The following is a 13,332-nucleotide window of genomic DNA, read 5'->3' on the forward strand; positions in this document are numbered from 1 at the left end:
AGGTGTTGGAGCCTAGCGGTGGCAGCAACTAGTCCACTATAACAGGGGGCACCATGGTGAATCAAAGTTGCATTTACGGTTGGGTGAGTGGTGGATCTCTTAGAAATGCTAATCTAGGAAGTAATTAAAATCAGGAATATGAGTAAACAATATTCTAATTTTAAGAACAGATCCAAATCTGTGATCAGCTTTCAAAAGCTTGTCTTACAGTAAGTTACCTATAATGTCTTGGTTTAACACAAGAACAGACTACAGAAATACATTTACCAAAAAAAGATAAACCCTTGAGAAGCTAAAAAAATAATCAATAGCGATAAAACTAGCCAATATTGCTGGCAGCATTGTAATAAATGGTGAGACCACATACAAAAGCTGTAAAGAAATCTTATTATGAAAATAAAATCTAAATTACAATCTGTCCTTATAGCAGCTAAGAGTTATTTTCAGCAAACATGACAATCTTATTCATACACAAATTTACAATGTCATGTGGTAATATTATAATTGATAATTGGTTCACCATACTGAAACTATTTTAACGGTACAGTTGAATGAAGACCAATGAGTGAAAACACTGGGCAGAAAAATGGATTCAACCTTTTATGTTTTTTAGAAAATATTTTAATTCGTAAACTTAAGTACATTAAACTGTACTTAAAATCTTTTTGTTTCCCCACAACACACAGTATTATACAAGAATGATTTCTGTATATTAGCATAGCAGACACAATGCAGGCCCCTTTTATTCCACCATCGCCAGGTCTTTCAAAGCATGGCTGCGTGGTTTCTTGGCTTTATATCCAGGTCGCAGAAATTCAATTTTCCTTTTCTTAGCCTCAATTTTTTTCCTGTGTTTCTTGATCTTCCTCTTGGCTGCCAGGTCAGGGTTTGCTACCGCCTAAGAAAAAAATATATGTAAAAAATGACATTAAGTGTGTGATGCTACTGTTCTTGTGTTCAAGGCCAAAAAAAATCAGACATAAAAATTACAGGAACAGATTATATTCAGTATAGGCAATGAAAGCATCATCACTATGGTAACCTCAATCAGAGACATTATTTGTTATTATATGCCTACAAAAGTATGTATCACACTTTTTTTCTATGGTGGTCATACAAATGATTGGCTTCTATAACTAAACGTCCCCAGAGCAGAATATATCAATTCATAGAAATACAACATAGACCAGTGATCCCAAACTGGGTGCCGTGGCACCCTGGGGTGCTGCGGAGCACTTGCAATGGTGCCACTGGTTGGTGGTTCAGGACTAGATCAAATTATTTATGTTCAATGTGAGAGGACAAACCAGTACTGGTGGCTGCCAATAATAAAATGTGGGCAGACAGAAGCACAGCCCTGTCCCACACCACATAACTGAACCTAAGGATGACAGGTCAACACAATTTGAATTCCTCAATGATAAACTTTTGTCTTAGGGGTGCCATGACAAAAATGCTGATACTCTAAGGTGCCGTGATTCAAGGAAGTTTGGCAACCAGTGACATAGACCCTTAAAAGCATGAGTGCAACATAGGTTCTTAAAACCTCTCAATATAGCAGCCCCAATTAACAATTATCAACTAGTAGCTGCTTAACTATAACCAGACATGTTACAATTAACAGACTATGGCATAATTCCTAGTGCATAACAATCAATACACTTCTCCTTTTTTGGGGGATGGAAACAATAGGGCAGCAGGCAGTAACCGTGAGACAGCATTTCCGCCAGCTGGCATTATTCACCATTAGTAAAAGCATACAATACCTGGAGGGCTTTTTGTTGTTTCCTAATAGCTCTCTTCTGATTGACTTGTTTTTGTACACCAGAAAAGGACAAAGAGAAAGTCCCCAAACCAACCAAGTTCTTTAGAAGGTCTATGATTTCCTGAGAGAGGTTTTTCAATGTCGGGTCTAAAAAATTAAAATCAAGGTGATTTGAATCCATGTCAATGTTTTTTTTTTTTTTTTAAGCTTTATGAGGAATTATTCTGTTCTACTTTTCATTCTCTGACAAATATTTTATTATTTTAATACTTAATAGCTGTGAAGCAGGCTTTTACTATAATAGTGCCCCACCACATCGTAAGTGTGACAACTACTATAACATGTATGCACATTGGTGTAAATAACATTTCTACTGCACCTGCGGCTCTGCCATTGACACTGGATGATTGGTATGTGACAATAACATCTCACACCCTCCAATAATATTTTGAATCGTAATTTGAATTAAAAATGGCTAAGCTATATAGAGATACTTATATAGCAAATACTCCATTAGTCTGTTTTTGCTGATGGGAATTGATGGAGTTGGGTGTTTTGCAGTCAAAGAGGGCACCACAAAAGTAGTTGGGGGTAGGGTGAGACACGGGAGTGTAAATCTGGTTCTGCAAAAGGTGTCCTTCACTTCCCCTCCTCTTAGTAATGAAGGGATGGTCCTCACCTTGTTCAGCATATGTGCTGTTGAGTTCTCTGAAGAGTGGAGCGATTATAGTTGGCAGAAACGGCGTCACACTCTCCTTTCCAAGGTCTACTGCTATTGCTCCCAGGAATTTAAAAACCAATATTCTCTATAACAAGGACCAAAAGAATGCAAACAAATCAATGAGTTTAATTTTTAAGTTACTATAGTTACATTCACTACACTCCAGAGACAGACTCACTCAGCAATGCATAAAGTAGCTAATTGTATTATATTATATATATACACACACACACACATATATACACATATATACACATAGATTTGTGTTTCCAATACAGTTGCTTTATCAGGACATGCAATTACTGGAGCATAAAGCATAGAACCATCATCATGTTTCCATCAGTAATACTGCTTATTGAGCTACCGCTGTTTTGGAAAAGAACATTTTGCAGAGGCGATAATGTTTTCAGTTGCAAGGGTCCCTCACCAAGACTTAATACCCATAAATGGATGCACTGGTAACTTCCATGGCCATCATATATCAGTACTGTACAAGTATCACACCACCCACATCTCCCCTCCTTCCTGGATAGAGAGCATTTGCGAAATACACAATTTGATGGGTTATCACTGATACACTGTTAGTAAGCCCCTATAGTTTTAAATTTGTATTGTTATATTTAAAAAGACATTTCACAGACAAAACAGGATATAGAGAATACTGAAATTGAAATATAGTTTGTTGATGGCATTCACTGCAGCTATCTGCTTTTGTACCACAGACGAATAAACTGGGAACATTTATATACATGCCCTTTTTTTACAGTACAAAACAGAACATGTGAAATTGCATTGGCTACAGTACAGAAAACAGTAAATGTGTGTACAGAAAAAATATACATGTGGGGAACAGGAGGTGACTACATGCCCTTTTTAAACAGGCAATGCCGATGACCAAATCAATCAGTCCAACTATCGAAGCTATTCGTAGGGCTTCTGGAGTGAGTGCACAATCCAGCTCCTGGTGAGCCCTGCTCTCTGAATTGTTTAAGGACTTTTTTTTTATTCACATCTATGCCATTTCTCAGAGTTCTGGCATCATTACATCTAGTTTAGAATAACTGCTGCCCCAATATGCAAGAAATCTCAACAATTTCATTAGAAAGTAGCATAGAGATCCCACAGAGGAAAGATTCATGCTTGGTTCTCCTTTTGGTTGTAATATATCATAGCGGATCAGAATGATTAGTCTAATTTTCCTCCAATATGGCAGTCGGATGAAGCCTGGCAAGTTTGAATTATCTACATAATTGACATGAAGGAGAAAGGCTGGTCAGATGACTCAGCCTTATTGATTGAGCAAACCTCTGGACAAGGGAGTAAAGTTCGAGAGACCCACCACTGCCTTATACTTGGTCACCTAGCTGCTATATACATGGGAAGACTTAAGAGGTCAATAAATAAATTCATATTCATATACTGAAAATCCTTTTTTTTGCAAATTGCTATCCCTCATAAAATTAGTTACTCCACAGAGTATCAACTCGCTGTTTTGTACCAGTCGTATGTTTGGCCCAGGTCCGCCCAGCTATACTTGTGTAGTGCCAGTGCTACAGGGTTATGGTCTGTCCCGTCTCCACTGCTGCGGTGGTAGCTGTTGGGAGAGAATGGGAGGAGGGTGCGCACCACTCCCACTATGTATGACAGATACAGGACAGGTCATCCTTAATTATTAAATAGATTAGCTAGCAGGATGACATCCCAGCACAAAAAAGTTGTGAAATGGACCATATGAGTAATATACAAAGGTAGATCAAATAGACTCCTATATAGAGTATATCAATATGTAAACTAAATGCCACTGCTGAATCTAGGGGAAGCACTACCAGCCAGTCACACACAGAACAGGCAGTCCCAGGGGGAGGTGTTTTCTCTCCCTGGGACTGCCAGCCCAGTCCAGACCGTGATTAACACAGCGCTTCCAATAGGAAGCTGCTCCTCTGCCTTAATGTCAGCCCTACTTGGCTTCTAGAGACTGAAGTTGATGCAGATTCCATAGGTGTTTGTGCATATGTGCCGGTTCAGTCACCTGCCAGATTCATTACGCAGGCGCCGGGACTGTCTCTTAAGGCTCCAAGTCCGGACTGCGGCACGGGCAGCCTGCAAATAGAGTAGGAGCCTCCACTGACTGCCATTTTTATTGGTTCAACTTGGCTAATCCATAAACTGACCAGGCGGCCATATTTGCAGTAGAATAGAGCGGCCACACCAGGCTGCTTCCTTGGCACCGCTAAGGCTTCCCTGTGATGTGTGTAACTGCTGTGGCAGCAATATTACGTTATCTCTGGCTGTATCCTACTGACTATTTTGAATTAGAAGTAATGAGTAGCTGGCAGGATATTGATGCAGGACCCCGGGCTCAAGTGTTAGCTCTTATCTGTTGGTCACAGAAATAATTCAAGTGTCTCACAGGGAACAGAGTGGGATCTTCAGTAGTAGTGATGCTTAAGGCATAGAAAAGAGGATTTTTGCACCCACCATAAAATCCATTCCTTGTAATCCATCTGGGAGACACTGCAAGACTCTGAGTTAGAGGGGGTGGCAGCTCAAATGTATTTTTGATGTATACACCTGTATAATCACTGGTCCTGTCTTGCCCGCTTGGGTTCGGGCCTGTGCTGATAATATTATATAATATCGTACTGCTGACTACAGTCAAACCAGTATATTATTTGCAACTGGGAATTTAATCATACATATAATATGGGTTTCTTAAGCCAATGATGCACTCAGAGTGAATAGACATTATCTGAGCGACTAGACACTCTCTGTTATACATAGTATACATACTGTATGTGTAATACATGTTTATATAACACTGATGTATAATATATTATATAAAGCTGATGATGTACTCTCTCTCTCTTTGGGATGAATAACCAATCTGGTAGACATCATATGGTTAATATAATCACTGATGTGTTACGACCGTGGTTCCCAAACTGGGTGCCATGACACCCAGTGGTGCCAAGAGTTGATGGTCAGGTCCCAAATCAAATTATTTAGGCTGGCATCTTGGTATTTTGGGTAGTGCACTGTTTGTTGCCTTAGAGAGGTAGCACATTGCCATTTACACTGCTTAGTGTGTGCCTGACACTCCTTCCCTCTCTTTTATTTCCCTTTCATTCTACTCCTCCTCCATGAAGCTTCGTACAACAGAGCGTTCTGGCAGATCTCAATGTAAGCAGGGTACTTTCTCCTACATTACCCACCACTGACTCCATTCCTCATCACCTCTCCCCATGTCTGTTCCAACTTCTATGTGACTGACCCATCTCTGTAGGTCAGTCAATATCCCTATATTATTATTTTTGTCTCCAACCTGTACCACATGGCTCTTCGTATATGTACATGTCTGTCTCACCATTTATATGTATAACTTCCCTGGTCCCATTATTCCATAGGTTTCCCCTCATTTTCTCCCCATCTGTTCCCATAACCCACTGCACACTTGCACAACACCTACTCCCATTACATCCTCCACTTCTCCCCTCTTCATGGTTTCCTTTTGTCAATGTGATGGGCAAAACCAGTGCTGGTGGCTGCTGATCAGAAGTGATGCAGGTAAACAGAAGAGCAACGGTGTCCAGCACCACATACCTATACCTAAGGCTGGCAGGTAAGCACTATTTTTTTAAATTAATAATTTTTGCTCTATATTTTAATAGAAAACTTTTGGATTAGGGATGGTGGAATGCAGAGACTGAGATTTTAGCTCTGGTGAATTGTCAGGGCTCAAAGGGGGTGGAGCGTAGCGCTCTAGTTTGTTAACTATTTAGTGCTAGCTCCTTGTGCCATCACCTCTAACCCAGAGTCTAGCAGTGTACCCCAGATTGGATGGTAGAGGAAGAGCTCTTAACATAGCCCCATTTCAGCACTGGAGCCACAAATGTGGGAACTTACAGGGCTTCTGTCACCTCCAAGTAAATCCCTAATAATATCCTGGAGGCTAGACACTAGTAACTGAGTATTACAGTCTCCTGTCTGTCACTAATGCAGTATGTTGGGGCCCAGCAATGATTCAACTAAAACTCTTAAGCACCACGGGAAGCCCCCATCCAGTACCCAAACTCAGAATTGCAGCTGGGCAGCCAACTGCTGGAGACTCATGAGGTTGCAACTGAATCCCCTCAACTGGATCATCAGATACGGATACGGCTTGGCACTGCAGAACTTTGCCCCCATGTATGGGAACCAGAGAAACTGATGCATAACTGTACCCACAGACTGGCTTAAATTGTCTCCACTAGATTAGGGACAGTTTTCACTGTAAATATATTTTAATGGATTATGTGCACTACAACAATTTTACAAATAACAAGAGATATGGTAAGAACTTACCTTTGTTATCTCTGTTTCTACGAAGTCCATAGGGTCCACAGGGTTGACTTTGGGGTATAGGTTGGGAACCAAATCCGGGCACCACGCAGTTAAAGCTTTTAGCTCTCAGGATGCACTTGGGCCCACTCTCCCTATAACCCCGCCCCCCAGCCAGAGCACCTCAGTTTGTAAGTAGCCAAAGGCCGGAGGAGGAGAGAAAAAGAGAGAAAACTGGAACACTCAAGAACCATACTCACAGAAAAGGAGACGGGAAACCGGTGACCAGTAACACAGCCCATATGAAGCCAGGTGCGTCAGGGCGGGTGCCCTGTGGACCCTATGGACTTCGTATTAACAGAGATAACAAAGGTAAGTTCTTAGCATATCTCTTGTTATCTACTTCAGGGTCCACAGGGTTGACCTTGGGGATGTCCCAAAGCAGTTCAACCAAGGGTGGGGACGCTCCAGTGCTGAGAGGAGAATCCGTCCCCAAAAAGGAAGCATCCTGAGAGGCAAAGGAAACCAATGCCTAGAACCTTACAAAGGTGTGGACAGAAGACCACGTGGTCACCTAGTAAGGCAAAACAGCCGAGGCGCCACAGCGAGCCACCCACGAGGGTTACATGGCCCGAGAAAAAACAAGCATCAACAACAGAAAGGCCTACCCATGGGTAGGCCCCTGAGGAAGACATACGAGGCCATCCAGCCAACATTTCATTATAGGCCGGCCATCCTTTCCTGTGAAAACCAGAAATCTCAGACCACCAATAAGGAGTCCGATTTCCATAAGGAACCCGAACGGATCACATAAAGCCAAAGAGGCCAGACCACAGTCAATGAGACCACCCCAGCCGAGAGGACTGGGGACTGAATGGCTGTACCATAAGTTCCAGAATAATATGGAACCTAAAAACCACTCTAAGAAGAAACACAGGGCGAGAGCAACTCACACCCTGATATGATGCCCTCCAGAAGAGGGAGCCACATGAGAACGCTCCCAATTCAGACACTCTCCTGGTTGATATAAACACCCTGAGAGAGAGAGCTTAAACAATAGACCATGTAATGGCTATCACAACCAGCGGTTCCATTGACTGTCCCCGGAGGGAACAAAGAACCACTACTAACTCCCAAGGAGTCCCTAAGGAGGACAAATGGAGACATAATCCAGAAAACACTCCAAAGGATGAACTGGATACCAGAGTGGAGCAATTCCATAACTTAACCATACCGACAGTGTAGAGATCCGCACTGTCAGGAAGGCCAGGCCGAGGGTGAAACACAAGCCAGCCAGAAGGAATGCCAGAATATCTGGAAATCCTGGACACTGGAGGATCGTATGGCCCGACAGGTACGATACCATAAGAATTATGTATGCCACAGTCCATGGCAGATCCCAGCAAAGTCTGGCCTATCTGCTCTAAACATCTCAATGAAGACATAGCCAGGGAAGCCCTAGGACCACAGTAGGGGCGCAGTCAAAGACAAATGATCCAGGTCCAGGGAAAAACAAGGACCCTGAGACAACAGGTCCAGATAGTGAAGCAGTAGGAATGGAGCATCGATGAGGAGACTCCGAAAATCTTAGTACCAGTGATGTCTGGGACGAACTGGAGCCACCAGAAGGAAAGCCTCTCCGTCTCGAATGAAACTTCCTTAGACCTGGAGGAAGAAGAGAGACCGGAGGACACAGGTACACAAAGTGGAAGGACCACTTCACTGACAAAGAGTCACTGAAGGTAGCTTCAATACTCCTAGAGCTGGACTGTAACACCGGTAATTTGTGATAGAGTCAGAAGGCCAGGAGGATCAATCACCTCAGGGAGGCCCCCTCTGCTCACCAGGAGATGAAACCTCTCTTGGAGAAGAGACTAGTCCCCGGGATGCATGTCGTGACGGCTGAGGAAGCCCGCTTCCCAATGGAGAGCTCCGGGAATGAACACTGTAGAGTTGGCCAGGAGAAGACCCTAGGACTATGTCAGAATGTATGACATTCCTGTCATTGCCACCCAACTACCAGTGTTGCCTAGATGGAAGCCACTGTTGTGACACTGTCGGACTGAACCTATTCAGGTTTACCCTGACATATGGGTTAGGCCAGAGTGAAGGCCCAAGACAGCCTAAAGTACCAACAAGTTAAGTGGCAGGGCGGAAGCGACAGATGTCCAACTGCCCCGAAACGAATGCGGACCAGACACTGTCTGTAGCAAAGAATACCCTGGACGAGATGGCCATAGCCACCCGGACAGAGACTGACACGCCTCCGGATAAAGCATCATCGTTCGAACAGCGACCCGATGGAAAAAACTCGATCCATCTGGAGAGGAGTCAATTATGGCAAGGCCTGGAATGGAACTGAGCACATTCCACCCTACCAAAAGTTAGACACTCTGGTAGACCACACATCACAAAGAGTAATGACATGTCGACTGCGTAGACATCCGCACACTCCAAGTTGAAGAGTGGAGATCTTGTCTTACGCCAGAAAAATTCTCAGCTTCTGAGATTTCAGCAGTGCTCCCAGATGACGAAAACCCTGTGAGGGATGCAGGGAGGACTTTTTCTCCGTTGACTAATTATCTGTGCCGAGAAGAAGCCACGGTTATCCTGACCTGGCGGTAAAGTACCTTGGTGATCCTGCTAAAAGCAGGAGGCCGTCCAGAGAAAGGAGCATTCGGATACACTGAACAGGTGAACTGTCAGAAAATCCATAAAGCTGGTATACCCCGGTGGACAGTCCCAAAAGGCAGAGCCCGAAACTTACAATTGTTGCTGTGGCACAGCAAAGCTGAACCCATGCTGATGAGAGGGCTCTGTATGTACCCGTAGGTACGTATCCTGAACACTCAGATATATCATAAATCCCCAGGTTCCAAACGTCGGATGATGGAGCATGGAGGATTCCACCTGAGTCCAGGTACCCTTGGAATCTGATTCAGGGATATGAGACAGAGTATAGGCAAATGAGGACCAGTCGGTAACTGCCCAGAAAGAAAGTAGAACAACCAGTCCCTCGCTGAGATAGTGAGGCTGGCCGAAATAGCTCTGCTTACCGCAAAGACTATAGCTTTCTGGGATTGTAAGGCCCTGATCGGGTCTGAAGAAGGGGCCCGTGTAACAACGCCTGTGAGGAGGCCGCCTGAGCAATGAGAGGCCGTTGAGAATCAGTACCTCACTCTGGAATCCCCCAGATGTAGACCTGTCCTGTCAGGTTGAAGGTTTATCCTCAGGCGTAGAAGTAGGGTCGTCCGGAAGTCCAGGACTGCTCGGTAATGGATATGGTGGCCCCCGTGGAGGAAAAAACAGGCCTTTAGGCTGACCCTGAGGACAAAAAGACTTAACAGAGTTAGTCCGAAAGTAGTGGGAGTAGCTAAAGACGGTATCTCTCCATTAGTGATACTGCCAAGGTTGCAACAATCTTGTCAAGGTCAGGACCAAACAAGATCTTCCCCATGGAAGGAGTCTGCACCTCTGCTTTCCCATAACGCAGCCATAGGGTATTGCGGTGGATACAGTCACAGCCGAAACCCTGAAAGTTAGAAGACCGGCATCCAATGTAGGTAATCCCACATATGACCACTGCATATTTTATGTGAACGGCAAAAGATATTTGAACCCCAGACGTGTTGGAGGGGAAAAACGTTACAAAAGCTTCATCATGCGATGGCCATGGTAGGACGGGCAACAGGCCCTGAAAACGAGTACATTGATTTCAGGCAAAGTTACCACCTACGGATCCGTAAAATCCATCCAGGCCGGGATGGGAGGCGGATTAATGCCTGTAACCCGACGAATAACATACAAAACCACCCCAGAAGGAGATTTCCATTACTTGTGAGGACCCTCAGGGAATGGGAAACAGGAGGCCTTTGTGACTCCTCGTATCCGGCGACAGCCAGACTCCCCCCATGAGATCCACCCGCTGGGCAGAAACGGGAAATGTATGATACAGGTGCAGGATCGACATTCTCTATATCCAGAATGAACCTGGCTAACAGCCCCAAAGCAGGGATAATAATACTTGAAATCGGCTCCCCCCATGTGAGAGGGAAAGAGCCGAATACACCATCCAGTTCACGGCAGAGCCACTGGGAAGTAACCACAGGGCGTATATCAGGCCATTTAGTATTTCGTAGAAAACGACATCCACCAGGGTGGCCGTTGTGGTATTCCCTGCAAGGGGAACGACAGACCGATGTATGCAACTCACAGTTCCATCTAAAATACGGCAACGTGCAGCACGCAACAGTATGTGACAAACCTCACAAATATTAACAAGTATATATATGTGAGGTCTCAGAACCACCCCAGGTACACCTGTATTAGGGCAGATAAAGAAAAGGGATAGATATACACTGACAGGCGAGAGAAAAAGCAGACAGTCAGCACTAGCATAAGTCACATACAATGCAGAAAAATATATACATACATAAGCATGACATATAATATACTGCACAATGTCGCTACATTCAACTGCCCAGATTCAGTGTCTGGGAAGGCTATAGCGCTGTGTACACTCACCCAAAATGGCCAGGTACGCAGGGGGACTGGGCTCACTACTATCCTAGGAGTTCTGCAGCACCACCGAGAGATAATGGCCGCTGGAGACCTCAGAAGAAGCGTGGCCCGCGGAGGAAGCAGCTCAGCGACGCCAGACTGTAGCATTGAAAGGCGCGCTGAGCTGAGGGGAGGAGCCGCTAGACAGGGAAGGCTTCCTCCCCTGGCTAGCAATTAACCCCCCGGGATGCCGGCTCCCGCTGCCGCTATAATCCCTGGTGGGCTAGTATGCGGGGTATGCCTCCATGGAGGGGGAGCCCGCCGCCACCGCTAGCGCCTCTGGTCTGTCCCCAGAGACCGGAGGCCTAAGGCTGCATGTACACGCCGTTCACCACAAGCGGTGACCACGCGTCTTACCTGTCCCCGTCAATCCGGCAGCAGCCCAGGGATTCCTCTAGAGTCCGGCTAGTACAGACTTTGGGGTCCCGCTGCGATCCCCAGATCTGTACTGGCGTTGCAGCGCCGGCGGGGTGTAGGAGCGGGAGTTTAGACGTCCATTGGACAGTCTGATGCTGCCGCTCTGAAGAGTAGTAAAAAAATAATAAAATAAAACTCTTTAAAATAAATTTTAAGCTTAGGGGCTGCTAAGCAGCCCCCCTACAGTAACGGTGACCCGACTCCGGCCGGGCACCAACTTAAACTGAGGTGCCTCTGGCTGGGGGGCGGGGTTATAGGGAGTGGACCCAAGTGCATCCTGGGAGCTAAAAGCTTTAACTGCGTGGTGCCCGGATTTGGTTCCCAACCTATACCCCAAGGTCAACCCTGTGGACCCCCTATGGACCCTGAAGTAGAAAAAACATTTTCAACAACTATGCAGCCTTGGAACAAGGATCCTGGCCACATTCAGGACCTCATTCAGAGTCGGTCGTTGCGGCTGCACGGGAAAAGGGGCCGGATATGCAAATGATGCACTCGCATGTTGCGTCCCTAAGATCGGATCGGTAGCTGGCCGACCAAGGGGAGGAAGCAGCCGGAAGACAAAAAAATACGCCCCCTTCTCGTACGCATTACACGTCATCTCCGGGCATATAAGGATTAATCGAGACCATCGAGAACCATCGGAGCTTGTCGTAGAGCTTAAGGTTGACCATACCCTCTCTTAAGCTCTACGATCATGTCAGTGTAAAAACCTCCCATGTCACGTGTGCCATGACAATACTTTGTTAATTATGCACTTCCATAAAAAGCCGTTCGCATAATTAGGCACGCCTGCATTCAGATCTCCACTCCCCGTTTTCAAGCACCTTCCCCTGTTACCACCCACAAACGCCTCAATCTGTCACTCAAAACTACCGACCTGGCTGTGTTCAAGGAGAGAGAAATTTCTGATCGTAGCGGCTAGTTTGCGCACGCGCATTGCGAACTTTACGCAAGCGCAGTTTAGCGGACATCGGTGGCGTACGACCGTGCGGCCGCAACGACCGACTCAGAAACTGAGGATGTATATGTAAGGCTGTAATGGCTGCAATGTATCACCAAATGCCAGAAGGGACCTTGATGTTATCTATGATGTTTCATAATTAACTGACCAGTTATTATGGAATGATGGCTTATTTTTCAATCTTTTGCAATAAATTTGTATTTGTTTGAATGGAGTTATAGTCACATAGTCACATGTTGCTAAGCTGCGCTACTTTATAAGACAACTATCATGCATTGATCATGCATAACTCTGTTTCGGTTAAGATTTGTGCTAATCAGAAAAACTTTTTTCAGTGAATAGTGCACCCTGCCTCAGAACAAGTAGAAGAAAGTAGCTGTATCTCTTTTCTGGGAGCTCTCTGTGTGCAGCAGATACAAAGATGGGTGGAATACAGAATCTCTTATAATACTTATTGCCTTATAAAAGCAATTGTGTGCGGTTTTATGCAAGGAATGTAGAAATACCAGCTTCTGAAAATGTAATTTTAAACTCTTGCGGTTTAGTTATAATACTGTGTATCTTGCCCAGTCTATTGAGATTATTATG

The 13,332-nt window shown here is 44.9% G+C and overlaps 1 protein-coding gene across 1 annotated transcript in view; it reads right to left on the reverse strand.

The window, feature by feature from the left end:
• Positions 1-423: 423 nt before the first annotated feature.
• UTP20 (UTP20 small subunit processome component) overlaps positions 424-13,332 on the reverse strand; it is a 184,114-nt gene continuing 171,205 nt past the window's right edge. The window contains exons 60-62 of the mRNA XM_088467851.1: positions 2,445-2,571; positions 1,767-1,912; positions 424-898 (exon numbers count right to left, since the gene is read on the reverse strand). Of these exons, the coding sequence (XP_088323977.1) occupies positions 743-898; positions 1,767-1,912; positions 2,445-2,571 (429 nt within the window). The 3' untranslated portion in view covers positions 424-742. The remainder of the gene's footprint in view (positions 899-1,766; positions 1,913-2,444; positions 2,572-13,332) is intronic.

Source organism: Taudactylus pleione, unplaced genomic scaffold (genome assembly GCF_031769625.1).
Source record: "Taudactylus pleione unplaced genomic scaffold, aTauple2 ptg000077l, whole genome shotgun sequence".
NCBI lineage: Eukaryota > Metazoa > Chordata > Amphibia > Anura > Myobatrachidae > Taudactylus > Taudactylus pleione.